At 36.0% G+C, this 24196-nt stretch overlaps 10 protein-coding genes across 10 annotated transcripts; 4 read left to right on the top strand and 6 right to left on the bottom strand.

Annotated features, from left to right (window-relative positions):
• Nucleotides 1–1015: 1015 nt before the first annotated feature.
• On the top strand, nt 1016–2035 carry FDP41_011785 (uncharacterized protein; the record flags this gene model as incomplete). Its single annotated transcript, XM_044702232.1, has 1 exon — nt 1016–2035. One exon carries the CDS (start codon nt 1016–1018, stop codon nt 2033–2035), a length of 1020 nt encoding a protein of 339 aa, XP_044566637.1.
• A 125-nt stretch (nt 2036–2160) lies between these two features.
• FDP41_011784 (uncharacterized protein) lies at nt 2161–4407 on the bottom strand (the record flags this gene model as incomplete). Its single annotated transcript, XM_044702231.1, has 1 exon — nt 2161–4407. One exon carries the CDS (start codon nt 4405–4407, stop codon nt 2161–2163), a length of 2247 nt encoding a protein of 748 aa, XP_044566636.1.
• Nucleotides 4408–4745: 338 nt separating this feature from the next.
• On the bottom strand, nt 4746–7197 carry FDP41_011783 (uncharacterized protein; the record flags this gene model as incomplete). The annotated part of the gene is made up of 3 exons (XM_044702230.1): nt 4746–5959; nt 6024–6467; nt 6558–7197. The coding sequence occupies 3 exons, from the start codon at nt 7195–7197 to the stop codon at nt 4746–4748; spliced, it is 2298 nt and encodes a 765-aa protein (XP_044566635.1).
• Nucleotides 7198–7331: 134 nt separating this feature from the next.
• On the bottom strand, nt 7332–8981 carry FDP41_011782 (uncharacterized protein; the record flags this gene model as incomplete). The annotated part of the gene is made up of 1 exon (XM_044702229.1): nt 7332–8981. The coding sequence occupies one exon, from the start codon at nt 8979–8981 to the stop codon at nt 7332–7334; it is 1650 nt and encodes a 549-aa protein (XP_044566634.1).
• A 98-nt stretch (nt 8982–9079) lies between these two features.
• On the bottom strand, nt 9080–11198 carry FDP41_011781 (uncharacterized protein; the record flags this gene model as incomplete). The annotated part of the gene is made up of 3 exons (XM_044702228.1): nt 9080–9290; nt 9343–9678; nt 9727–11198. 3 exons carry the CDS (start codon nt 11196–11198, stop codon nt 9080–9082), a joined length of 2019 nt encoding a protein of 672 aa, XP_044566633.1.
• A 253-nt stretch (nt 11199–11451) lies between these two features.
• On the top strand, nt 11452–14932 carry FDP41_011780 (uncharacterized protein; the record flags this gene model as incomplete). The annotated part of the gene is made up of 4 exons (XM_044702227.1): nt 11452–12769; nt 12825–13521; nt 13696–14494; nt 14543–14932. 4 exons carry the CDS (start codon nt 11452–11454, stop codon nt 14930–14932), a joined length of 3204 nt encoding a protein of 1067 aa, XP_044566632.1.
• Nucleotides 14933–14961: 29 nt separating this feature from the next.
• Nucleotides 14962–15810, bottom strand: FDP41_011779 (uncharacterized protein; the record flags this gene model as incomplete). Its single annotated transcript, XM_044702225.1, has 1 exon — nt 14962–15810. The coding sequence occupies one exon, from the start codon at nt 15808–15810 to the stop codon at nt 14962–14964; it is 849 nt and encodes a 282-aa protein (XP_044566631.1).
• Nucleotides 15811–16886: 1076 nt separating this feature from the next.
• FDP41_011778 (uncharacterized protein) lies at nt 16887–17306 on the bottom strand (the record flags this gene model as incomplete). Its single annotated transcript, XM_044702224.1, has 1 exon — nt 16887–17306. The coding sequence occupies one exon, from the start codon at nt 17304–17306 to the stop codon at nt 16887–16889; it is 420 nt and encodes a 139-aa protein (XP_044566630.1).
• Nucleotides 17307–17579: 273 nt separating this feature from the next.
• Nucleotides 17580–17948, top strand: FDP41_011777 (uncharacterized protein; the record flags this gene model as incomplete). The annotated part of the gene is made up of 1 exon (XM_044702223.1): nt 17580–17948. The coding sequence occupies one exon, from the start codon at nt 17580–17582 to the stop codon at nt 17946–17948; it is 369 nt and encodes a 122-aa protein (XP_044566629.1).
• A 2156-nt stretch (nt 17949–20104) lies between these two features.
• FDP41_011776 (uncharacterized protein) lies at nt 20105–23251 on the top strand (the record flags this gene model as incomplete). Its single annotated transcript, XM_044702222.1, has 1 exon — nt 20105–23251. The coding sequence occupies one exon, from the start codon at nt 20105–20107 to the stop codon at nt 23249–23251; it is 3147 nt and encodes a 1048-aa protein (XP_044566628.1).
• Nucleotides 23252–24196: the final 945 nt, after the last annotated feature.

Raw genomic sequence — 24196 nt, 5'->3', positions numbered from 1 at the left:
AATACTCTCATATTTCTTCTTTCTAAATACAAGGACAAAACCACAATATTCACTGCAAAGATTAGAAATTGCTCCAAGCTGTTTTGTAAGATTCTTTGCCAAATTTGAATTTGCTCAAACTTCTTTCTCAAATCATCACTAATTTTGGTTGAATTGCTTTGAGCCAATTGTTCCAAGAGCAATGGATTGATCGTTTCATTACTCAACCTTTTGGAAGCAATGGATTGAATAATAACCGGAAAGATCAACATGCAACAAAATAAACACTTGCTTGCAAAGGCTAATCTCGTCGCAAGATCAATCGATTCCGAGAAGACTGCAGATGATGATGCAGTTGTTGGTAAAAGGATATCTGAGAGAAAACTCGAATGAAATACCAAAAGATACCACACGAGACCAAACACAATCATGCCTGCCAAACGCATTGCAAAAGAAGAGGAGAAAGAGAACTTTTCTGAATTTCAAAATAATAGCCTCCTTTCAGACAGCTCTGAACTGGAGTTTTCATACTTTCCACGAGACGTAGGACTGTCTTTCGATCGGAGGCAACATTGGGATTTGATGATTGCATATTTTTGTGTGTGGAGGTTGGCGAATTGTTTATTCTCTCTCACTTGCTATTTGGAAATTAAGAATTTTGCGACTGTCCTCAGGATGAACTAATGAAAAAGTCCGTCTTGTACTTTTGGGATAATAAAGTGTTGCGTTATTATGGTTGTTTGAGATGGAATGGGGAGTGTCTCCAATTTTTGTAAATTCAGTGGTTATTTTTGTTGTTTCAATAAAAAAAACGTTAGAATTGTAAACTTTTCGACTCGCAAATTTAAAATCTAGCCGTTACACATTTAAAATTTACATCATAAAACATTAAAAAAATTTACAACACTTGAAGACCCTTCAAGCCCATCTCCCTATATTTACGATTGGCCCGAATCATCACACCTCCGTTGGGTCTCTCAATATTTTTCTCTTTTGAAACCAAAGCAAAACATCACCATAATCATCCACCAGCAGAATGAGTACTCTCACACTCAACCCCCAAACACATCTATTACAACAACAACAACAGATGCAAGCCATGAATAATCAAAATCTCTTTAAAGGACTTGCCAGGTACGACAGACAGGACAAGCTCGGAGAAGGTACCTATGGTGTTGTTTATAGAGCCATTGATTTGACGAATAATTCAGTGGTCGCTTTAAAGAAGATTCGTCTTGAGCACGAAGATGAAGGAGTACCAAGTACCTCGATTCGAGAAATCTCTTTACTGAAGGAGATGCACCATCCAAATGTTGTAAATCTAATTGAAGTGATCCATGGAGATGATAATTTGCATCTCGTCTTTGAATTTATTGAATTGGATTTAAAGAAGTTTATGAACGAATATAAGAGAACTGAAGGCGAAAAGAAGAAGAGAATTCCAATTCCTATGAGCTTGATCAAGTCATGTCTCTATCAAATTTTAAAGGGAATTGCTTTTTGCCATTCAGCTCGAATCATCCACAGAGATTTGAAGCCACAAAACATTCTCGTCCAAAAAACAAGAGACAATGATTTGATGCTCAAGCTTGCTGACTTTGGATTGGCTCGTGCATTCCAATTACCTTGTGGTAAACTTACCCATGAAGTTGTGACCTTGTGGTACAGAGCTCCTGAAATCTTATTAGGAAGTGAAAGATATTCAACACCTGTAGATATTTGGTCGATTGGTTGTATCTTTGCAGAATTGGTGAATGGTACACCTCTCTTCCCAGCAGACTCTGAAATTGACATGTTGTTCAAGATCTTCCAAACTTTGGGAACTCCAAACGAAGAGATGTGGCCTGGTGTCAGCCAATTGAAGAACTTTGCTAGCTTCAACAACAAGTTCCCCAAGTGGAAAGGTAATCACTTGCAAGCAATTTGCAACAGATTAGATGACACTGGTGTAGATCTATTGACGAGAATGCTCGAATATCAACCAAGCAAGAGAATTTCAGCAAAGGAAGCTCTCAAACATCCTTTTTTTGACGATTTGGATAAGTCCAAGTATTAACACCTAACTTTTCATTTTGTCACAATTCAGTTTGTTTGTAACAAATTGATTTGGAACACAATAAAATAACATGTAAATTTAATTTTAATCAAGAGTATTGTCAATTAAATTTGAAAGGTGATTGTTTACAACTTGGAAATCCTGTTGTAAGGAATGCTAGCTCCATAAACATCCAAAAAGTTTTCTTTTGGCTTGTATTTGCCGTAGAGAGAAACCATTGTCCACCAATCAATAAGCTCATTAGGTTGGTTTGCATAGTGAGATCGTATTTGGATGGTGTGGATGTTGTTGATCAACACTCGTTGCAAAATATTCCACGTAACGTATCTCGAAACAGCATTTTTGATGGTCAGCACTGAGACGCTTTCACAATAAGGAATTGCTGTTTCTTTGTGAAGTTTGATTAAAAACTCTTGAATTTTCTTCACAAATTCATTTGTTGGAAAGGTGTGAGTGTTGGTTCTTGAAGCAACCATGCAACAATAAGCGATCACCATTGAGTAAGTATCAATAGATGGCCAAATGAGTGAGCAAACAAACTCATGAAATCTCAAATCCATAATTTTCACATTCACCTTCGTTGAAATTGTTCTTTCACTTGTTGAAGTTTCTTCCACTGAAATGATTCCTCTTCCACTCGAGTACAAAAGAGTCTGCTCAAATTTGTCACTCGTATCAAGCATATCATATGGATGAATTTCCAAGCTAATCAACTCACTGAGAACAGAACTTCTCTCTTTCCACTCTTCTTTATCAATTCCAATAATTTCCATGGTCTCTTGTTCGCAAAAATTCACATCCTCAACCAAGAAAGAATGGAGAGCACATAACAAAATTGATTCTTTTGTGAACACTGATGCAAGAGAATTCTTGTAAATTGATAGCAGCAAACATTCACGATCTTCTCTAATGAATATAGAATTCTCTCTTAAATCTATTTGATCTTTAAACACGGTTAAACATCTTTCAACCACAGCTCTAGGACTCATTTCCTTACTGTTGAGATAAATAGGCACCTTTCGTGTTTTTAGCTCATTCATTAGCCAATCAACATTGTCAACGAGAGATTCTAATGGCATACTCGTTCTTCTGTCACAAAGTCTTACATCTCCAACGGTTTGCAAGAGTAGAGCTGAAACCATATGCGAAGACAGAGCAATATAATTATTGTTCAATTGTTTGGTTATGGTAAATCCAAGTGCAGAAGATAGATCTCTTCTATTGTTCTTCGCATTGGCATTTTCAGGGTTATTGTAAAAATCGTTCAAACTGATTGGCTCTCCAATTTTACCAGCAACATCTCCAAAATTCTCTGACATTAATTGCATCATGCTTGAAAACATATTGATGGTTGTTTCCTTTGCTTTGGTTTCTCCTAACATTTCTCTAACATGTGAATTCGATTCCACCATGTATTCATAGCTAAAATAAACAGGTACAAATATAACATTTTCTATTCTCTTCTTTAAGAAAGCATCTAGAATGATGTTAAGAATGCCAAACTTTGGATGATGAGTTTTTCCATTTCTTGATCTTGTACCTTCCACGAAAAATTCTAAATAATTCCCTTCTTCAAGTAAGGTTGTAACATATTCATTAAATATTGCCTTATACACAGGTTGGTCATTAAATTGTCTCTTCATAAATAGAGCTCCGCATTGTCTCATAATGTCACTAACAAGCATCATTTGTAAGAAATCCTCTCCTGCAATAATATTTGGTAAAGGATAAATTTTGCAACAAACGCAAAAATAGCTTAAAAGTAAAAAGTCCATATAGCTTCTATGATTGGGAACATAAATCACAGGATGGTGTGGATATTTGTCTTTCACAGATTTCATCGTAGCTGCCATTCCACACTCCACAATATCTCTAAATCGAGTAGCCCATAGTTTCTTAAATCCATAAGTGACCAATTTAAGACTAATCGGATGAGGTCTTGCAAACATAGTGTCCATGATTTGATACATTTCTCTTTTTTTAGGAATCATTATTTCTTTCAAATTATTTGAAGAGTCTTCTTGGTTATCTCCTTGTCTCAACTTGAGCATGTCCTTTTTCACTTTCTCATAAATTTTTCTTTTCATTCTTCGATGTTCTGTTTTAAACATTGATTTTTCATCTTGGTCTTGAAGATGGTCTTGAAGAGGAGATTTAACACTCTCGAACACTCGACTCGATTGGGTATGATAAAAAAATTTTAAAAAATCGGAAAACAAGCCTTGCGAGGGTTGATTCATTTGATGTTGCATCAATGTTTGGGAAGGTTCTGTCATTATTATGGCTTCGGAATTCCGAAGAGTAAAATTGTCGACGATATGAGCACTAGGACTACTAGTACTTGTTAGATTTCTTTCTATAAAATTGATCATTCCGAGAGTTGAATGATGATGAAGGTGATGAATATATACTTCGCCGTCCCTCATATTACGAGACATGCTTGTATATGAGCTTTCAGTGAATCCTCACAGTTGAAGATCTTCCCAACAAACAAATGATGAACCACGCATGTGGTTGTTGTTGGAAGGTTCTTTTTTTCAATGTCTTCGCTCGATTTTTTTTTGAAACTTCAAAAGTCCCGACATCTTAGTAACACAAAGGTGTGAATATTGATTGTCTTATGGTCACCAGTGTCTCATTCACCAAGCGCATGTAGAATGTAATTATGAATCATAATAGACATGAGGTGATTGTTGTGTAAATACGAAATTTATTGGTGACGAGGATTCCTTAACTGTCTGGGTTTATACTTGTCTTCAAATTCTTTTAGATGTGTTTGGAATTCTTCTGGAGATGGCTTTTCAGTAGATTTGAGGGGAATGAAATGTTGAAATCTTGTCACATAATTAGCGATACTAATTGGAAGGTGATTATTCCTGAATAATTGTCTACAAATAGAGGGGTCAATGGTACGATCACCCAACTCTGAAGGAGCAGTGTACTTATTGTCCAACAAGTTATTGAAAATAATTTGCTTGTTGATTTGTAACTTTAAAAGTTTTTGATCGATAGAATTCTCGCAAACAATTCTAAATACTCGAACAGTTTTTGTTTGACCTTTTCTGAGCAATCTGCCGAGACATTGGTCATCCTTATAATAATTGAAATCTAATTGGTAGAGAATGACATTATTGGCATGTGTTAAATCAATTCCAACACCTCCTGAATTCTTTGACACGAGCAATGTATTAATCTCGCCCCTCTTAAAACTTTTCAATACTTGTTTTCTTTGTTCAATGTCAAGCTTTCCTGAAAAACTTACAACTTTAGCTTTAGTATTGGTGCGAAGGAAAGCCATAATGTCATTTTCATAGCAAATTAGTCCAGTAAATATGATAACAGACTCGTCTTTTCTAATTATCTGTTCAACCAAGGCTCCCAACACTTTCAAACGTGTTGGTTTCAGCTCATCTTTTTTGTTAACCACCAATTTCTTGACTTCATTAAAGAGAGACATATATTCATTATCGTCTTCTTCTTCGTCATCAGCCAATCTTGCTTCAAGTCTTGCTGTTGTGAGTGTTGATGCCTCCTTATCACAAATATATGAAGCACAGTCAAGACATAATCTCAAATAAAAGTAAAAGGCAAAGAAGGAATTGGAAAATTGATCTTTAAGACTCTCAATTCCATCGTAAATCTCCTTCTCAGTTTTAGAGAGCTTGTACTCGATAATGAAATCTGATTTTTTGGATTCTATTTCACTGAGCTCTTGAGCCTCCACTTCTCTGTGAATGAGATGTCTAAAGTAGTGGTTGAAAAGTTGAATTCTCAGTTGTGAAGATTTTTCATAGGGTTTGTTTTTGACATATTCTACAAATTGTTCTTGAAAGTACGGTTTGATCCATTCAATATCCTTATTGTTGGGTTCAATAAATCTTATTAAAGTGAAGATTTCATTCATGTTGTTCTGAAAAGGTGTTCCTGCACGATCGAATTAAACACAAGACATCAAGAGTGAGAGAAAACATTGCTCGTTTCTACATACCTGTCATCAGTACTCTTCTTTTGGTATTAATTTGTGAGAATAGATTGTATTTTACAGAATCAGGGTTCTTAATAACATGCGCCTCGTCTATAATCAAAATTTTTGTGTTCTGTTCGAGGATGTACGCATAATCTTGTTTTTCCCTGTCACCTAACAATCGTGCACATCTATTGTGAGTCATGATAATCATTCCTCCAGTTCTTTCATACTCTTCAATATAGGCTTCTTCTTCTGCACTGGTGATCACATAAATGTTGGAAATAAAACCTTCCAATTGATATTTGAAATGATTGTCATATTCTTCTTTAAAGTGCATTAAATTTGATTTGGGAACTAACACAAGATAGGACAAGGTAATACCTTTTTCTACCACACTGTTGCTTCGATTGTAGTTGTAAAGACTGATCAAGGTTGTTAAAGTTTTACCCAATCCCATTTGATGTGCTATTTAAACAAATAGAATGCATGCAGTTGGTGTGTAGAATGACATGTATCACGGTGGGTCATCACTTGAAACAATTCATAAACACTTACCAATCAAGAATGATTTTTCATTTTCCAGCTTCTCCACTGCAAATGTTGCACATGATATTTGATGCTTCATAGCGTAGGGAGGGGTTTTGATAGATCCTTCAGTATTAAACTCATAGACGATATCGAATTCTTCATGTTCTTCTTTGCGTTTCTTTCTTTCTTCGCTCTCTCTTTGCTGAATTTTCAAATTTCGTACAAGTCTAATATAGTACGCAAGTTTACTCTCCAAAAGAACAGCACAAGAGAGCTTTCCTGTTAAGAACTTTTTGTGGTATTCTGTCAACTCTTCATGCTTGTTCTGCTGAATGAGCTTTTTAATTTTCTCAACCTCTTGTTTCTCCTCCTCAGTCAATGTAATACGTGTTCGAGTACGAGAAGGTTGTGAAAAAGTGGTGGTAATGGCTGCTACACGACTTTCCTGACTTGTGGTTGGTTGGTCACTTCTACTTGGTCTGAACTCTGAGAAGGATCTCTTCTTGGATGAGCTCTGATCAGTAGTAACACTCTCAGAGAATACAGTGCGTGATGATGATGCTACAGGAGTGGTAATCAGAAACCGACCTGGAGTAGATGTTGACTCTCTAGAGGATGTTGTTGGTGGTTTACGTTGTTGAGAACGTGGAGGTTGTTGTGGAATCATTTTTTTTGTTCTTGTTTTTCATCGACCAGGTTGGGAAGTCTAAACTTGCGACATTTGACAGAGCGCCTTCAAATTTTTTTGAATGAGCAGAATCATTTCGAAATTTTTCAAACTGCCAATCATGATTGCAAGCACTACAGGTATCGTGAAGGTTTGTCATCCTCTTCTCGGCTTGAGGTAAATAGGGAGGGTAGAGAACTAGATAGATTGATGAATTTTTTTTGTTTCCTATTTCGGGCAGTTTCCTTATTGTTGAGGGCTCGTGTTGACAAGAAGGTGAATGTATGCTCGATCATTCGAGATAAATCGTCTTCCTCTGTATCAATACTTGTGTCTTGAATATAGATTTGATAATTATCTAACGGTATTGCTATGAACTCATCAATTAATTGTTCAATGGTGTCTCTGATGCATGCAGATATTTCTGATTCTTGTCCATCTGTCTCAAAATGGTTTTCTGATGTGGCTAAAATATTTTCAAACGAATCATTTTGTGAAGATTTTGACTCAGAGCTTAATTCCTTGTCTCTTAAATGATACAATGATTCGTTGAGATGGCACAAAAAAGTGACTGGTTCTTCGAATGATTGTTGCAATCCTTTTTGCTTTTTAAACAACTCTTTCGTAATTCCATTAATGACATCTGATGCAACCTTAAATTGTTCTTCAATAGATTTTAACAGTTGTGGTGATGAAAGATCCTCGGCTTCCATCCATTCAGAAATGTCAATTAAAAATACAAAACCTTCAGTATCTGACATTCTATACTGATTATGTGATATGGACATGTCTATCCATTCGACAGAGACTAAATTAAATGAATTGTTCTCTACATTTAACACTGGCCTCGTAGTAATTAAGCTATCCATTGTGGGATCAATTTTGACAGAATTCGTAGATTTAAAATTGTTCCACACTTCAGACCATTTAGTTTTTAAACGTAAAACAAATAATATCGTCATCAATGCAGAATTTCTGCCAAATATTCCAATTTGAAATCGTTCAGGAGGTTGCCCATTTTGGAGGGATAACAAAGATTCTAAATTTGCTATTCTTTCGAGGTGAACCAAGGCAGAATTATCTTGTTCTTCCTCTTCGTTGGGTGTTGGTGTTTGTGGAACCGATTCTTGTTGTTCTAAATGTTTTGCAGCTACTATTGATGCATTACTGCTGTTGTTACTGCAAACACTGTTGCTTCTTGACATTCCAGAAACAACGCTTGTTCCTATTGAATGAATTTCTTGCTGTTGTTGTCGTAATGATGAGGAGTTTGATGAAGATGGTAGGATTCTTAGATTTTTGTGATCTTGATGGTACGGTTTCTCGATGCTGCTCACAACTGAAGATATTGCATTGATTGAAAATCCTTCTCCTCTTCCATCTCCAGTACTGACGCTTTCAAAATTGAGAGTTTCATTATTGTTGCTTGCAGAAGCATGAATATAGGAGCTTTCGCTGACTGAATTTTGTTGAAGCATGTTGTACGGAGATGGTGATGAAGCATGAAACATGGTATTTCTCCTCAGCCGATGCTTTCGTGCAATTTTAATGGATGATGAATTTGTTTCGTTATTTCGTTTGGATGATGATGAATTATTGTTGTTGTTGTTTCTCCGAGTTTTGGTTTTATACTCGACATATTTTCGAGTTGGATTTCTACCTTCATATTGTGATGATTGATCATTGTTGCTGATCGAAGTAGTAGTTGGTACAAACAACTGCTCCTCTTCAGACTCCATCAACAAACTTCGCAACGTTTTGTCCGACCTCGAAATGGAAAACATTTTTTGTGCTCGAGTTTTGCAATCATTGTGGCAGATGACACACCTTTATTACAATCATCCCTCTCTATTAGATGACCACCCTTTCCTTTTGAGATTTATCAGGAAAGACATTGGCTGTAATTAAATCCCACCTTGATGAAAGGGAATCCAACAAAGGACATGTTTCGATCCATTTGAGACAGTACTGGGGCGGTCAAAATCGATCTCAAGCTTGTCAACAGTAATAGAATGCCAACGCCTGTTCCGTGAGCTATCCAACCACTGGGAGCTCTGGACGATATGTCCATGTAAGGTGACACATACTTGTCCCTAAATCAAATTAACCTCATATATTCATCCATTTTGTTTGTAACAAACTTACCAAATATAGAAAACTCCAAGCCAGGAAAACACACATCCAATTCCTGCGATATAAACAAAAACTTTTTCGAAAATCCACAACAAGCCTAAGAGAATCAAACTTAAAAATTTGGAGAAAAACGAATTTGATTTCTTTGAGTCTGGTTTTTTGCTAACACATTTTTTCCACGCGTCTTTCAACTTTTTCGACAGATTGGCTTGCTTGGCAACTAGTCCACCAATGTGAACAAAAAAACATATTGTTAATCCGCAAGCTAGATAAAACCATGATAATTGAGTGCTGCTTATGGGAGAAGAATCATTGAATACTACATAAGTTTCAATTAAAACCCAAGTTCTGTTTACAGTGTTATCAGGCGTCTTATGAAGAATGAATGGTACATACCCCCTCCAAAAAGATGCAACAGCAAAATTGATAATGGATATGGTGAAAACAATCTCAAATAGAGCAAGTAAATAATGGGAAAGATGAATGAAGCGATTCCGCACTGTTAATTTCGTTTTCTTAGCTGCTTGTTTTAATTCCTTAAGTCGTTGGGTGTGATAATCAATTTGTTGTTCCAACGACATGTCTCCTACCATTTTGTCAACAACTTTTGTTTCACGAGTCTCGCTCTTACACAAAGGAATGGAAATGTCGATGGCTTTGAAGTCATTGTGTTGTTGAAGTTCTTGAGGTTGTTGAATTGTTGTGGAGTGGACTGGATCAACAATGATAGGTTGCCGAGGAAGATCCGTCTTTTCGAAATCTGAAGCATGTTGATAATTCATGAGTGATGGAGAAGACTTAACCAGTGGATTGTTAGTTGGAGTTTTCGGAGAGGAGAGGTTTCTTGATTTTGTTTGCAAATCCAATTGATGAGGGGAAACATGAGCAAAGGTTCGATTTGCTTCTTCGTAAGGAGGTGGATCTAAAATCATCTGGTTGTCCAATTTTGGAATTTGGTTGTCTTGGGAGTTTTGAACAAATTCTTCATGAAAGGCAATTCGTTTAGGAGTTGTTGGGGAGGATTGATAATATTGCTCCAAATCATTCATCATAAGACACAAGTGGGTATAGACTTTTCCTCGAGGCGAAGTATTCATCAACGATGAGCTGGAAGATGCTCGATCTAAGGCTTTCGTTTTCAACACCTGGTGATGATGGTTCAAGGGCATTTCCGCTGCACTAGTTGTTGTCGGTTGAAACAATGGATACTCTGAATAAGGTGGTGGGGGTAGAGGTAGTGATGATGATAAGGCTGTTGTGGTACTGGATGATTCCTGATACTGAGGAAGAGGTAATTCTGAGAAGATTCGGTTTACTGTAAAGACTCTCTGCGGTTGGGTTTGCGTTGTAATGGCGGACGAAAGACTTGAAATATTTTCTTTTGAGCCTCTTTGGGGAGAATGAGTCCATGAGAAATGTTGTGGCAATTCATCTTCTTCGCCATGAAGAAAACCTCCTCCTCCTCTACCACTCATTAAGAATTGGGTATTTGGACTTTCATGATTATTGAGATGAGATGGTGATTCATGGCGAGGTTGAGGGATATTAAATAAATAATGATTGTTATTACTATTATTATAAGAGGAATTGCGCCTTGGTGGATGGGTGAGATTGTGTATGATCATTGGACTTCTGATAAAGGAAGGTTGTTGTCGTATGATTGGCTCGGAATGGATATTCTGAAAGGATGGTGTTATTTGTTGTTGCTCGTTGTAAATGACGTTAAAACTATGGCTTAGATGTATAGCTTGAGGTGACGAAAGAGTTTGAGCGCTTTTTGAGAGCTGCCGATGATGATGACATTTGGAGCTTGCTGACGAGGGTATTGGAGAAAGGGTCTTGAGGGGTGTTGTATTGAACGAGGACATTTTTATTTGAAGATCATTTTGTATTTCAATACTGTCAGTTGTCAAGAATCCAGCTGTTACTTTTAATAAAACTGTTCTTCATCTTTCAAATCCTTCGAGCTTAACGTTATTCTCAGAAATGGGTTTTAGTGTATTAATCATTGATTCGGATTATCTCTCGTTGTACTACTCACAAAAACGACACAGCTATCATCATCCCTCTCATATACCGTTTTCATGAAAAGGATGAAGATGAGGAAGACACAACGAAAAAATGAGAGCGAACGCCACATCAGCCCTCCCGAAAGAGGTGGTGTTCAACCGTTCACCGAACAACAACAACAACAACAGCAATCGAACCACGACAGACTCAACAACAACAAGACTCCTCCATGTGACCTCTCCCACTCACTCTCCAAATACATTTAAACAACCCATCACTACAGTCACCGCCACCACTTCCATTCCTCCTTCTGAAAAAGTGATGAGTCATACCTTTCATTCAACAACAACAACAACAACCAATACTATCACATCTTCTGCAAATTCCGAAAATCAACCACCTGTCATTGTCTTGTTAGGATGTTCAGACTCTGGAAAGAGTACAATCTTTAAATCGTGTCGATCCATGTACGGCAATGTTCAATTCAGTAATTTTCATTTATCACAAGAGAATCGAGTATTGATCAAGAAAACACTTCGATACGACATTATCAATCATTTAAAAAGGGCTTTGAATTTTATTCATCAACAACAAGAACAACAACAACAATTCACAACATCACCGGAAGTGGTGGGAACTCCCGAGATGGAAACCAGTCACCACAACAACAATAGCTCATCAAATATCATCTCTCAAAGTTTACCAACCATACAATCATCATCATTTCTATCATTGAATACTCCCACCACATTACAACAACACCTCGCACAAACATCCATAAACCATGAAAATGATCGATTATTCATCAACACCAACACCACTAAGAATGCGAAACCATCGAGACATGGAAGAAGACTCTCCGATCACTTGATGGAAATTTGTGAAAAAAAGTATTCTCCCAATATTGTTATTTCCAACCAGACCTTTGACAAACCAACAGAAAGTTTACCTGACAGTGTTGAGGATGATTTGATTGGAGGAAGTGGAATAATGGCAGCAATGAGACATGGATTATTATTGAGTCCAAATGTGAAAGAGAATCATGAAATGTTTGAGAGTAAAAATTCCTTACGAAGAAATAGTGAATCGTTGGTAACATGGATGGATGCTGCCATGATGTCTGTCATGCAAACTCAACCACGGAAAAGATCTTCTACAGCAAACCTCTTTTTCACAGAGTGGAGCAAAACAGAGGAAAAAATTGTAAACAAAATTAATGACATTTCTACAAAAACAATGAATGAAAGATCTTGGGAAACTGATTATGAAGGAGGATTAAAGGCATTGAAAGAAGACATCAAAGTGTTATGGAAAAATCAATCTTTGAGGACTCTATTTTATAATGCGAATGATTTTGGATTTTCTATTCATGAAAACATTATTTACTTTTTGAAGAATATCAACCGAATTTTTAGAGAAGATTACAAGCGTAAGTATTGCAAAGTGAAATTTCACACTTTTTGGGATTATTTTTCAACCTTTAGCAACTGAGGATGACTACTTGAAAATGAGATGTGTGACAACAGGAATCACCTCTGTAGATATCAAAATTAACAAATCAAGCGTAATCAAATTGTATGATACTGGTGGAGAGAGATGTGAGCGAAGAAAGTGGAACACTCTTCTCGACATTAATCCCAACGCAATTATTTATGTGATCTCTCTATCAGATTTTGACATGTATTCGACCGATCAAAAAGACAAAAACAAGATGCAAGATACGATAGATGAATTGAAAAATCTCTGCCAAGAAATGAATATGAGAGGTTTATCAAAGGCAGATTTTTTAATCGTCCTAAACAAGTCAGATGTGTTTAAAGAAAAAATTGAAGAAAAAGGAAAATGCATTTCGACATTGTTCCCAGAGTTTAAGACCAATCAAGAAATGACAATATCAGCATTTACAGCACTTTCTTCTGTTAATTACACTTCTTCAAGAAATGAAAATAATGATGATACAAAACACTATGAAAAAAGTTTAAAATTCATTGGAAGATTACTACACAATATTGTAAAGAGTGCATTACCTTCACAAAAAGGCATTCACTTGTATGAAACTTGTGCTCTAAATAAGGACGATATTAAGTATATTTTTGAAGACGGATTGGAGCCACTATTGAGACCAGCAACTGATGTGAATCGACCATCAGCACGAAACGATAATATTAGAATTCTGGTCGAGTATGTATTATTATTACTGTTTATGTTGTTAACTTTGATTTTTTTTGATAATTGTTCATTTTGATTATTTATCTTTTTTGGTGTTGTTAACTTTGATAATTGCTATTTTATGATTTATTTTTTTGGTTCCTTTTGATTTCACACTCACACCACCTATACTCTCTTTTCAAACAGTGAAAAACGATCGATCAATATTGGAGAATTTGCAAGCAATGCCTCGTTATCTAAACATGCAGGTAACAGAGGAAACACAATGCCTTCAAAGAAACCAACAAAACGACGTCCATTCAATTCATTCTTGTCCATGTTGAAACATTTAGTTCCACCTCCACCACCTCCACCACCATTTTTGAACAGTGTTTCAGAAGCCTACGAGGTTGGCCCACCAAAACCCTATCACAAGAATATTTCAAATCCAAAATTGACTCCTGAAGAGGAAGAAAAAGTGAACAGTGCTCTTCAAGATGATATTGTCCAAGGAAAAGGGGATGACTACAGTGAAAAGTATTCCATTAAGAAACAAATTGGCAAAGGTGGACAAGCATGTACATATATTGTGGCTGAAAAAGATGCGGTTTCTGACAAGAAATTTTATGTCATGAAAAGAATCAAAATGAAAACAATTCAAGAGCTAAATCAGAATTTCAACGAAATCAAATCTCTCTATTCATTACGACATGAGTATATCAATTCGATTTACGACTTTTTCGTTGAACAAAAAGAATCAACGATCATTGCAGATAATATTGAAGGCGATGAGAAACAAAACCAACTGTCAGGAAAGCAAGAATATGTTCTTTGCATCATTTTAGAGTTTTGCAAAGGAGGTGATATGAGGATGTATTTGGACCGATTCAAAAAGAAGGGAATTACGACTTATGTGAGCCAGACACAAATTGTGAAATGGTTGAAAAAGTTAACCATTGCTCTTGTTTTCATTCACTCGAAAGGATATCTCCACAGAGATTTGAAGGTAGGTTTCATATCATTTTCACTTTAACAACAATTTTGAATGTTTCAGCCTGAAAATATTTTCTTCAATGATTTAGAACGAGAAGAACTTCGGTTGGGAGATTTTGGATTGAGTTGTCTTGTTAAATCGACAAAAGATGCATCTGTTGGAACCATCAATTACATGTCTCCAGAACAATGTAAAGGAGAAGGATACAGTGCGTCATCAGATATATGGTCTCTGGGAGCAATTATATTGGAAATTCTCACACAACGAACGGTGAACGTGAGAGAAGAATTAGAGAAGGATCCTCATTATGTGAACAACGTATGCAATGAGCTCAAAGATATATACAGCGAGGAATTGTTAGATTTTGTGTGCATGACCCTCCAATTAGATCCACAAGCAAGACCTTCCACACCTGAACAGTTGTTGGCCCTTGTTGAAAATATCGAGTAGTGTATAGGTGTTGACAATTTTTGGACCCTTTATTTCTTTTTCTGAGTCAAGGTACTTGGTGAGGTAGTGTTGTTGGTTGGTGCTGTGCCTGCAACTGCGCGAGTTAGGTGAAGCAATAAGGATGGATTTTTCATTTTGATAATGGTTGAGACTTCTTGTAATCTGGCGTTCAAAATAGCAACTCTTGACCTCATGCTATTGTATCTAAATGAAATATGTTGTCGAATAATGTGCTCAGGACTCTCTTGGATTTCAAGGCTCAATAGCTCCACAAATTTGTATTCCATATTTTGGACAAAATTTAAATGTCCCTTTCCATCTCTTTCCATAATCAAAATACAAAGAAAAGATTCTGGCTCTTTTATGCAGGCATTTAACATTTTGCTGAGCATCTTTGGATAGTTTGGAAAATCGACCATCAATTTTTGAGATTGTTGTAGTGCCAAAAAGTCTCTTCTTCCCATTGAATGCGTAAAATGGAAGAACAGATCAGCCTCGGAGGTTAGTTCCAACTTTACAGAAGCATCATCCTCTACCTCTCCTTCAAGAATTAAAATTTTTACTCTGATGGCCTCAAGCGTTCCAAGATCCGACTCAGATTCATTCTGATCTTGTGTACGTAATTCAATGGGTATTTCTTTATCAAATATCACTCGATGCCCTTCAGCGAGAGAAGGATCCATATCTTCAATGGCTTTGAAATCAATCCCGGTGAGCAAGGTGTTCACGTTTCCACTTCCTGGTGATGATGATGTAGGTTGTACCACTTGAGCAGATGGTGAAACTCCTGTTACATTTGAAGAAGAGCTGGCAGTGCTGTACAAGGATGGTGTCGATGAGGTGACTCCAGGCTTCTTAGGGGTTGAGAAACTGCTCATTTTTTTTGTTGGCCTGTAGTATGAATGGCGCCAAGAAAAATAAAAAACAGTTTCTTTCTCCAAATCATCTATCAAAAAAATAATGAAAAGTAGTTCAATCAGATGATGCTGTTGCTTTTAAGATTAAAGATCTATTTCTGAATCTGAACTGTTTTTTCAAAAAAATTGATTTTTCGCCCTCTAAAGACAAACAACAGTCACCAAATCGCTCTAGGTCAGAGGTCTATCTCGTTCGCTGCCAATCAAAGATTGGACAAACCATTTCAGACATTCCGTGTCTGCAGAACAATTTGAAACTGAATTTTAGTTATTCTGCCACGAGGAAAATGATGCGGAACACTTCCGACCTGAGTCGAAGGAGCTGCTGGGAGACGAAGGGCGGGAGGTTTCGCATAAGTTTTCGAGTGGATAGAAGAATTTTTTTTCCGGGAAAACAAGAAGAAACCATGAAATCAAGCAAAAACAAGGGATAGTTATTCTGCACCGAGGAACTGAAGTGGAACTGTTTCGCTGAAGTTTCGAGGTGATAGAAGCAATTTTTTACTGTGTTCCTGCAAACACTCTCTCAAAATAACAAACCGAAAAAAATGGATCCACAGCCAATTACACCACCCGCTACAAAGAAGAGAAAGGTAACAGAAGCGGACAAGATCATGGAACCAATAGAGAATGATCAACAAGCAGATTCAAGCGTTACAAACAATAAGAATGCTATCCGTCATTGATCACTTGGTCCCACTACACTCCCTTCAGAGAGTTCCAAACACAGTAAAAAAATTAATTCAACATCGATGTGCGAATTTGATCCAAGTCATGTGTTTTTTCGTGTTTGTTTCATTTTTGTCCTTTCATTCAACAGAGCAAAACTCAAAACTTGAAGAATTTGAAAACATCAAAGCTTTTGGAATTTTAATGCACAGGCCCAAGTGATCAATGACGGATTTACACAATTTTTGGAGAATCGATCAAAAAAGAAAAAGAGTTGTTTCCGAAATACAAGATCATGAAATATAGAGCACATTCATTTTCAACAAGCATTCATCAAAACTTGTAAATTTGTAGATGGATCCTCATAATTACTCATAGATCTTATCGTAGGCCATCATTTCTACAAGTTTTGGACCCATTGGCACATTGGTAAGGATATCCTCTGGAAAGTTAAAACTCTTGATCAGCATTGGAATGAGAGGTGTCAACGATTCACAAATTGAATTCATCATTTCATCCAATTGACCATACTGCTCACCAGAAATTAATCCATGTCGCAAGAAAAATCCGTATGTTGAATCCAAGTAAAGACAAGCAACAGCGCAAGTCGTTCTAAAACTTGTCCAAGGTTTTTGTGTTCTTCTGGAAGTGATCACTTCCAATGCTTCTCTCATGAATACTTTGATAGCATGATTCTCCACGTAGGCATTGCAAAGTTTGAGAGCAATATCTTGAGAACGAACGTTAAAATTGAAGGCATTTCCAATTGACTTTGTGGACCTGCACATCATTACAGAAACTCAACGAAAAATATGAAAAATCTTGGGATGATTTCACGACACATCATCGATGTTGTTTGATGAAAAAGGAAATTCATGCATCGTACGACGTATTGAGGCAATTTAATTAGCTCGGCTTTTGAGATTGGATCGGACCGGCCTTTGTAATCTGTTGTAAACAGGTTGTTTACAATAAAGCAAAATAGTAAATATTTATCGATCTATTGTTTTTCTTGATCAATTTTTTTTCTCGTGCAGCTATATTTTTGAAAAAAATTTACGATGTCCGAACCGCTATCATCATCACCAGAAGATTCATCGGAATCATCACCAGCATCACCACCTCCAGCATCATCTTCATCCCCAAAAAAACGAAAAGAGTATAAGAATTCTATCCCATACATACCAAAGAAAATGAAATATCAACTGAAAGAAAAAACAAAACGCGAAATAGAAATAGAAAAAGAAAAAACAAAACGTGAACAAGAAAAAACTAAACAATTACAATTAACTCTCAAACCTACATCCAACCTATCAACTCATATGCTAGTATTTATATTTCAGAAAAAAACCAACAACACATTACTGTTGTCGATGAAATGGAGCTCACGAACTGGATTACCCATAGCCAGGTTAATGATGGTATATTAAACCTTTTCACGCCTATAAACAGTTCAGTGGAGAGTGAGGACCATAACGCAATGAGTACAATCCTCGAAAAAATGGCACAAAATGATTTGAAGGTAAAGGACATAAGCCAAAAACAATATTTATCAACCCAACTTGATAGCAGCACATCTCAAGCACCAGATTTTACGTTCTACTTCAAAAACTATACCTTACTAGAAACATCTAATCACTCATTACTAACTAAAATTGCAAATATTGTTGGTGACATAAAAGCTCGTTGTAAAAGTATCGAAAACGCAAACAGTTTGGGCCAAATGATTTCATATTTACAAACACTTCTCATTGCTCAAAAACATTACAGAAAGTGTAATTACGGATTCATCACAAATTACACATCAATTATATTCCTAAAAGCTGAGATTAATGATGATGATATTGTTACTTTTCAACATTCAAAACCGATAGATTTCGCACCCACCAATAATATGGTAACTCTTGGTATACAAACACTTTATTCATTACTTAACACTTCCATTGACAAGGTGGATAGTATTGGGTTTTATCCATCAACAGCAATCAATTTAACTTCCTTTCCGAAGGTTATACTTCTTTGGTTTTTGAAGTACCTGATGGAAGAGTTGCTAAAATATGTAAAACGTTTGATTATATCATCTTGTTTGAAAACGAATATCAAACTTTGAATACTCTCAAAAATCATAATATTGATATCCCTCTAGTAGAAAAACTATCTAAAGGAGTTTTACAAATGAAAAAATTTAATCGCATAGAAAATACAGAACCTCCAACCAAACAAGAATGTATGGATTTAATAGACTTATTGCAGAAGGTTCATTCAAGAGGATATTGTCACAGAGATATCATATCAGGTCTATGGAAATGACGGAAAATTAATATTTATTGATTGGGGTTTTGCTTGTAAAGCTGACGAATTGACACAGTTTGCCGGAACAGTTTCATTTTGCGCAGATGAATATTTAGAATGTATTTTTTATCCCCGTAGTTTCAAATCTTACAAAACAAAATATGATTGTGAAGCGTTATTGAAGACATTTTGTTATTGGGCTTCTTGCAACAAATTTCAATCCTCTTCAAGAAATGAATTAGACAAAGCAAGGGAAGCAAGAAAGTTTTGGCAACGGTTTGATGAGCTTAATTTCAAGACCATTGTTTATCAGATACGGAACAGTACTGATCCATATGCTGCACTAAAGTCATTCCTGGAAAATAACACTGTCCTTTTTCCTTCTGACCTTTGAAACACCTCTCTTAATTTTTTAATGGAATGTGGAGTCGAATTTGTTTGAAGATTGAAGACCCTCATGAAAATAAATCGATAACAACTCATCATTAGCCTCCAGATTTGAAGTGTTAATGCCTTTCACACCTGGCATTGTAAAGCAGACTTGACTTTTCGTGAAAGGACACACTTACTTCCTATCCACATAGTCAGAATTTGGTTTCATGTTGGAGTTTGCATCAGAAGATTGGATAGGGACATTGTTGTGAATGATGTGAAAAGTTATGGCGCTTCGATTCTATTCGCCTCTTCTGAATTGCAGAATGGTAGAGAAATTGCACTTCATGCGATCAAACAAAATGGCTTTGCATTGGACCTTGTTTCGAAAGAGTTGAGGGGAACTAAATTTGTTGTATTGACTGCTGTCAACCAAAATGGTAAAGCCTTAAATTATGCATCAAGTGATTTGAAGATAGAGAAGTAGTATTGACTGCTGTGAATCAAAACGAATTTGTACTTGGCTACACATCAGGTGAGTTGAAAAATGAACGACAAGTGGTATTAACAGCTGTCAGACAAGATGGGTCTGTACCGAAAGAAGTGGTTGACGACCGAGAATTTGTGTTAAAAGTCATCAAACTCAATAGTCTTGCTGTTATTGGATCCAATGACTCACCATTTTGCAATGACAAGGAAATCATGTTGAAAGCAGTCTGCTTTACAATGCCAGAAATAATGGATATGCATTATATTTTGCGAGTGATGAAAAATGGATTGAACGGTGACATGAAAGGATGAAATCTTGTTATTTTGGAGCTTCTTTAGGGTGCTGTTGATGACGATGCTGAGTGTTAGGTTCAACAACGAAATTTTTGCTTGGAAAACGTCTCTGAATTCATTACAACCTACGACCAAAAAAATGCAACAACAATCACAAGATCAGTGGTTGGACATGTTTTTGCCAAAACAAATTTCGGATTTTTTACATCATCACGGGTTTTATAATCATCCAAAGATATATCATGATGAAAAAAAAGACAATTTCCAAGAATTAAATTTAGAGCTGATCCAATGGTTGGAATATTATTTTGTTGTCTCGTTACAGGCAGAAGCAATTCGTAATCGATTGCAATCGACATTAATTAACTCTCTTGTAGAAAAGGAAAATTATTCAGCAAGCCGAATGAATTCAATTCTAAAAGAATTTGAAAGAGCTAAACTTTTCATATATGACATGATCCAACACAAGAATGATTTCTATCATTCTACGGAATATTTAGAGTCTTCCAATTCTTGTGAAAAGATTCCACGAATTATTAGACTTTGTGATCAATTAGAGCTTTCAAACAAAGAATTTATGGCATTTGCCTATGTTTTAGTTTGCCAGTCGAGCAGTCTTTTAGCAGAATCTCTCATTGATCATGGCACAATAGCTTCCATGAATTTATCAGCCATGACACGTGCTGCGAACATGAACACAAAAGAAGCTCTCAAATTTATTGGTCAAGATCGACTTCACATTCAACAAGGGCTTGTTGTTATTGATTCAAGTTATAAGGATACTATTTCTTCCTATTGTGTCAAGATGCCAACAGAGTGTATCAATGCTCTCATTGGTATTACCTTAACAGCAGAAGAGTTCTTAAAAATTGACAAGACCAAATTATCTGAAATTTTGTTGGAAGAGGAAAGCTTTGTATTGCCAGGTATAACAACGAAATGTCCTCCTACGCAGAAATCATTACCACTTGATGAAGAGATTAAACTGGATGAACTTGACGATGAGCTTTTGAAATTACAAGCTGAAATAGGTGATCAGGAGTTTGACGTGTACGAATTTATGCAAAAAGAGAAAAATGTCGACACTGGTACCATTCCAATTAAGGAAACTCATACGTCCAAGAGCGATGAAGATTTCCTGGCACCATACAATAATGACATTGAATATCTAGATGACAGGTTCCAATATATTTGTGCCAAAATCCGTTTAAGAAATGCTGAGATTGAAAAAATCACAGAAGAGAATGACGAAACTTACAAAGTCTCTAGAACAAGAAGTCATGAAAGTGTGATTCGTGAGCTAAAAAGCAAATGTCGATTATTATTGGGAAAATGTGAGAAGAGGATGAAACAAACAACAATCATTCCAAGGTTAGAGAAGCTTGCACAAATGAGAGGACTTGATGACTTTGAAAAATGGGTTCTCATTATGTGTACAAGTTCAATCATTTGTTTGGAAGTTGTCATGGCTGCAAATTCGTCACATCGTATGAATTACACAACGAGCTTTAATGTTGGTTATATTTTATGGGTGTTATGTGACGACTTACAAAGTAGAATTTCTCATCGATCCTATTTTTACAAACAATCGAAGCTTATTTCAGACTGCATGATACGGCTTTCAGACAAACTGAGTGATGATTTGATGGAATGTTCTGTAGATATTGATCGAAGAATGTTGGATTATTTGTGTGGTCTTGATTTAGAATTTTCACATGTTGTAGAAGGCTCTCATTTGTTTTATCCAAAAATCAAATTGGAGAATGTAGTGCTACCTGACTCACAAAAACAATTAATTGTGGAAACAGTGTCAAATTTTGAAAAATTCAAAAAGGTCAGAAAACAATTAGGATTTGAAGATATCATTACCTATGGTAATTCAATTGTCATGCTTTTTTATGGAGCTTCAGGAACTGGAAAAACGTTAACTTCGAACGCACTTGCGAATTATATTGGAAAGAAAATGTTACTTGTTAATTTTTCAAACATGACGGAACAAAAGGGAGACATTCTCAAGTATGTTTTTAGAGAAGCCAAGATCAACGATGCTCTTTTGTTTTTCGATGAATGTGATCAATTCTTTGAGTCTCGCAAAAAATCAAATTCAGATGTCACTGCCTTATTAACAGAAATTGAGAAATTTGACGGTCTAATTATTTTGGCCACTAATAGACAATACGAACTTGATGAGGCCATGTACCGAAGAATTACTCTTGCTGTGGAATTTAAATCACCAGACTCATTGTTAAGAAAACAGATTTGGAGAAAACATATCCCTTCTGGAGCACGACTTGCCAATGACGTTGATTTTGATCAATTATCACTTGATTTTGAGATTACAGGAGGTCTTATCAAGAATGCAATTATTACTGCACTCTCGTTTGCAGTTTCAAGAGACTCACAAAATCCAATCATTTGTCACTCTGATCTTCACAAAGCATGTCAATTCCAATTGAAAGGATACTTGAAATTGAATGACTTTGAACGTAAAATTATTCCAAAAAGAGGTCTTTCTGATTTGATTATTTCTGAAAATTTAAAGAACCAAGTGAAACAAGTGATATCCTTCGAGAAATCGAGAAAAATTTTGTTCAATCAATGGGGATTTGAGAATTCTATTGTTAAAAAGCAAGGAACTACTGTTCTCATTGTAGGTCCAGCAGGAGTTGGAAAATCATTAGCAGCTGAAGTCATTAGTTATGAAATTGGACAACCCATGAAAGTTATTGATATTAATGAATTAATGACCAAGTATAGTTTCAACACAACCAAAAATATTGAAACTCTTTTTAAGGAATGTAAGGAAACAGGAGCGTTGTTAGTGTTAGAGTGTGTCTCAGATTCTGATTCTCATGGCTCTCAATTGGATAAATCTGTGAGAATCATTTTAAATCATTTGGAACATTTTGAAGGAGCAGTAGTCATGATAGCTTCGTCATTGTCATCTCTAGACAGCTCACTGATTCGAAGATTCAAATTTGTGCTGGAATTTTCTCACCCTTCCGCCAATGAAAGAAAACAATTATGGAGAAATTTAATACCTCAAAAAGTTCCAAAATCTATTTCAGAAACAGATTTCGAAGAGTTGTCTGAACGATATGCAGAATTCAGTGGAAGTAACATTGAAAATTGTATTTTTAGAGCTTGCTCCAGGGCTGTCATGGAAAGCTCAAAGGATGAGAACAAAATATTGACTTCACGACTTTTATTTGAGGCAGCCGAAGAGGAATTGAAGAATTGTGGACTGTTCATGACTCAATCAACAAAATCATCTCTTTATTTCTAGGATCAGTGTGACATGACAATGAGATGGATCAACATTAAATCTTTGTATATTCCAATTCACCAACCATTCAAAAATTATCAAAGAAAGGAAAGCACAATTTGGTAGTGAACTGTGTATTCTTTTTTTGGATGCAGATAAAAGACAACCATCAAAAAACACTCGAAAACTCCAAAGGATGAAATCTTCTCTATTTCTCTATTATTCGTGGTAAACACACTTATCTAGCATTGCCCTCTCCAACATCTACAGTCAATACACAATACACACTCAAAGTGTTTGCTCTTCGAGCATTCTTTCACAGATCACCAGAGAACCAAATTTTCTTTGGAATGAAAGAAGGACCCGAGAGTTCCGTCACGAAGTGAAAATATTGTTTCTCATTCGGTCAACAGGATGGAAAGCAAGCATCTTCCCGAGTACTCGAAATTTCTTTTTTTAATGAAATCAGTCAATGAAAATAATATTTACTGATTTGACGAATTTACTGATTTCCAAAAAAGGTGAAAGCCGTTTATTTAACCAATGTATATTCACTCATGCTCTTCTCTATAGTGATTGTGATGAAAAACTCTTCCATCAAGAGTATGCTTTCCGAATTATTTGCGAGTGTTGAAGAGGTTACTCCATTGGCGAGCACATTGATAAAGTTATCTGGTCTGAACAATTGACCTTGACTGCTGTGTTTGAAAACTTCATGTTTCGAAAGAGTAAACAATAAAATTCGTTTGTTAATTAAAGGAAGGACTAATGGGTTTGTGGTCTCTCCAAACACCCGACCTTAATAAAGGTCCGGTGTTTGTGGGATTTTCTGCATATTTTGTCAATTGACTTTATTCAGCAACTTATCAGACTTCACTTCTCGTAGTTCATCATCGATAGTAATTTCAGTTCTATTGGACATGGAGGTTATTATATTTCCAATCTCAACATAAACCTTACACAAAT

The sequence above is a fragment of the Naegleria fowleri genome (genome assembly GCF_008403515.1).
Source record: "Naegleria fowleri strain ATCC 30894 chromosome Unknown tig12, whole genome shotgun sequence".
Classification (NCBI taxonomy): domain Eukaryota; phylum Heterolobosea; class Eutetramitea; order Acrasida; family Naegleriidae; genus Naegleria; species Naegleria fowleri.
The sequence above is the reverse complement of the archived record's forward strand: the minus strand, read 5'-3'. Positions and strand labels throughout refer to the sequence as shown.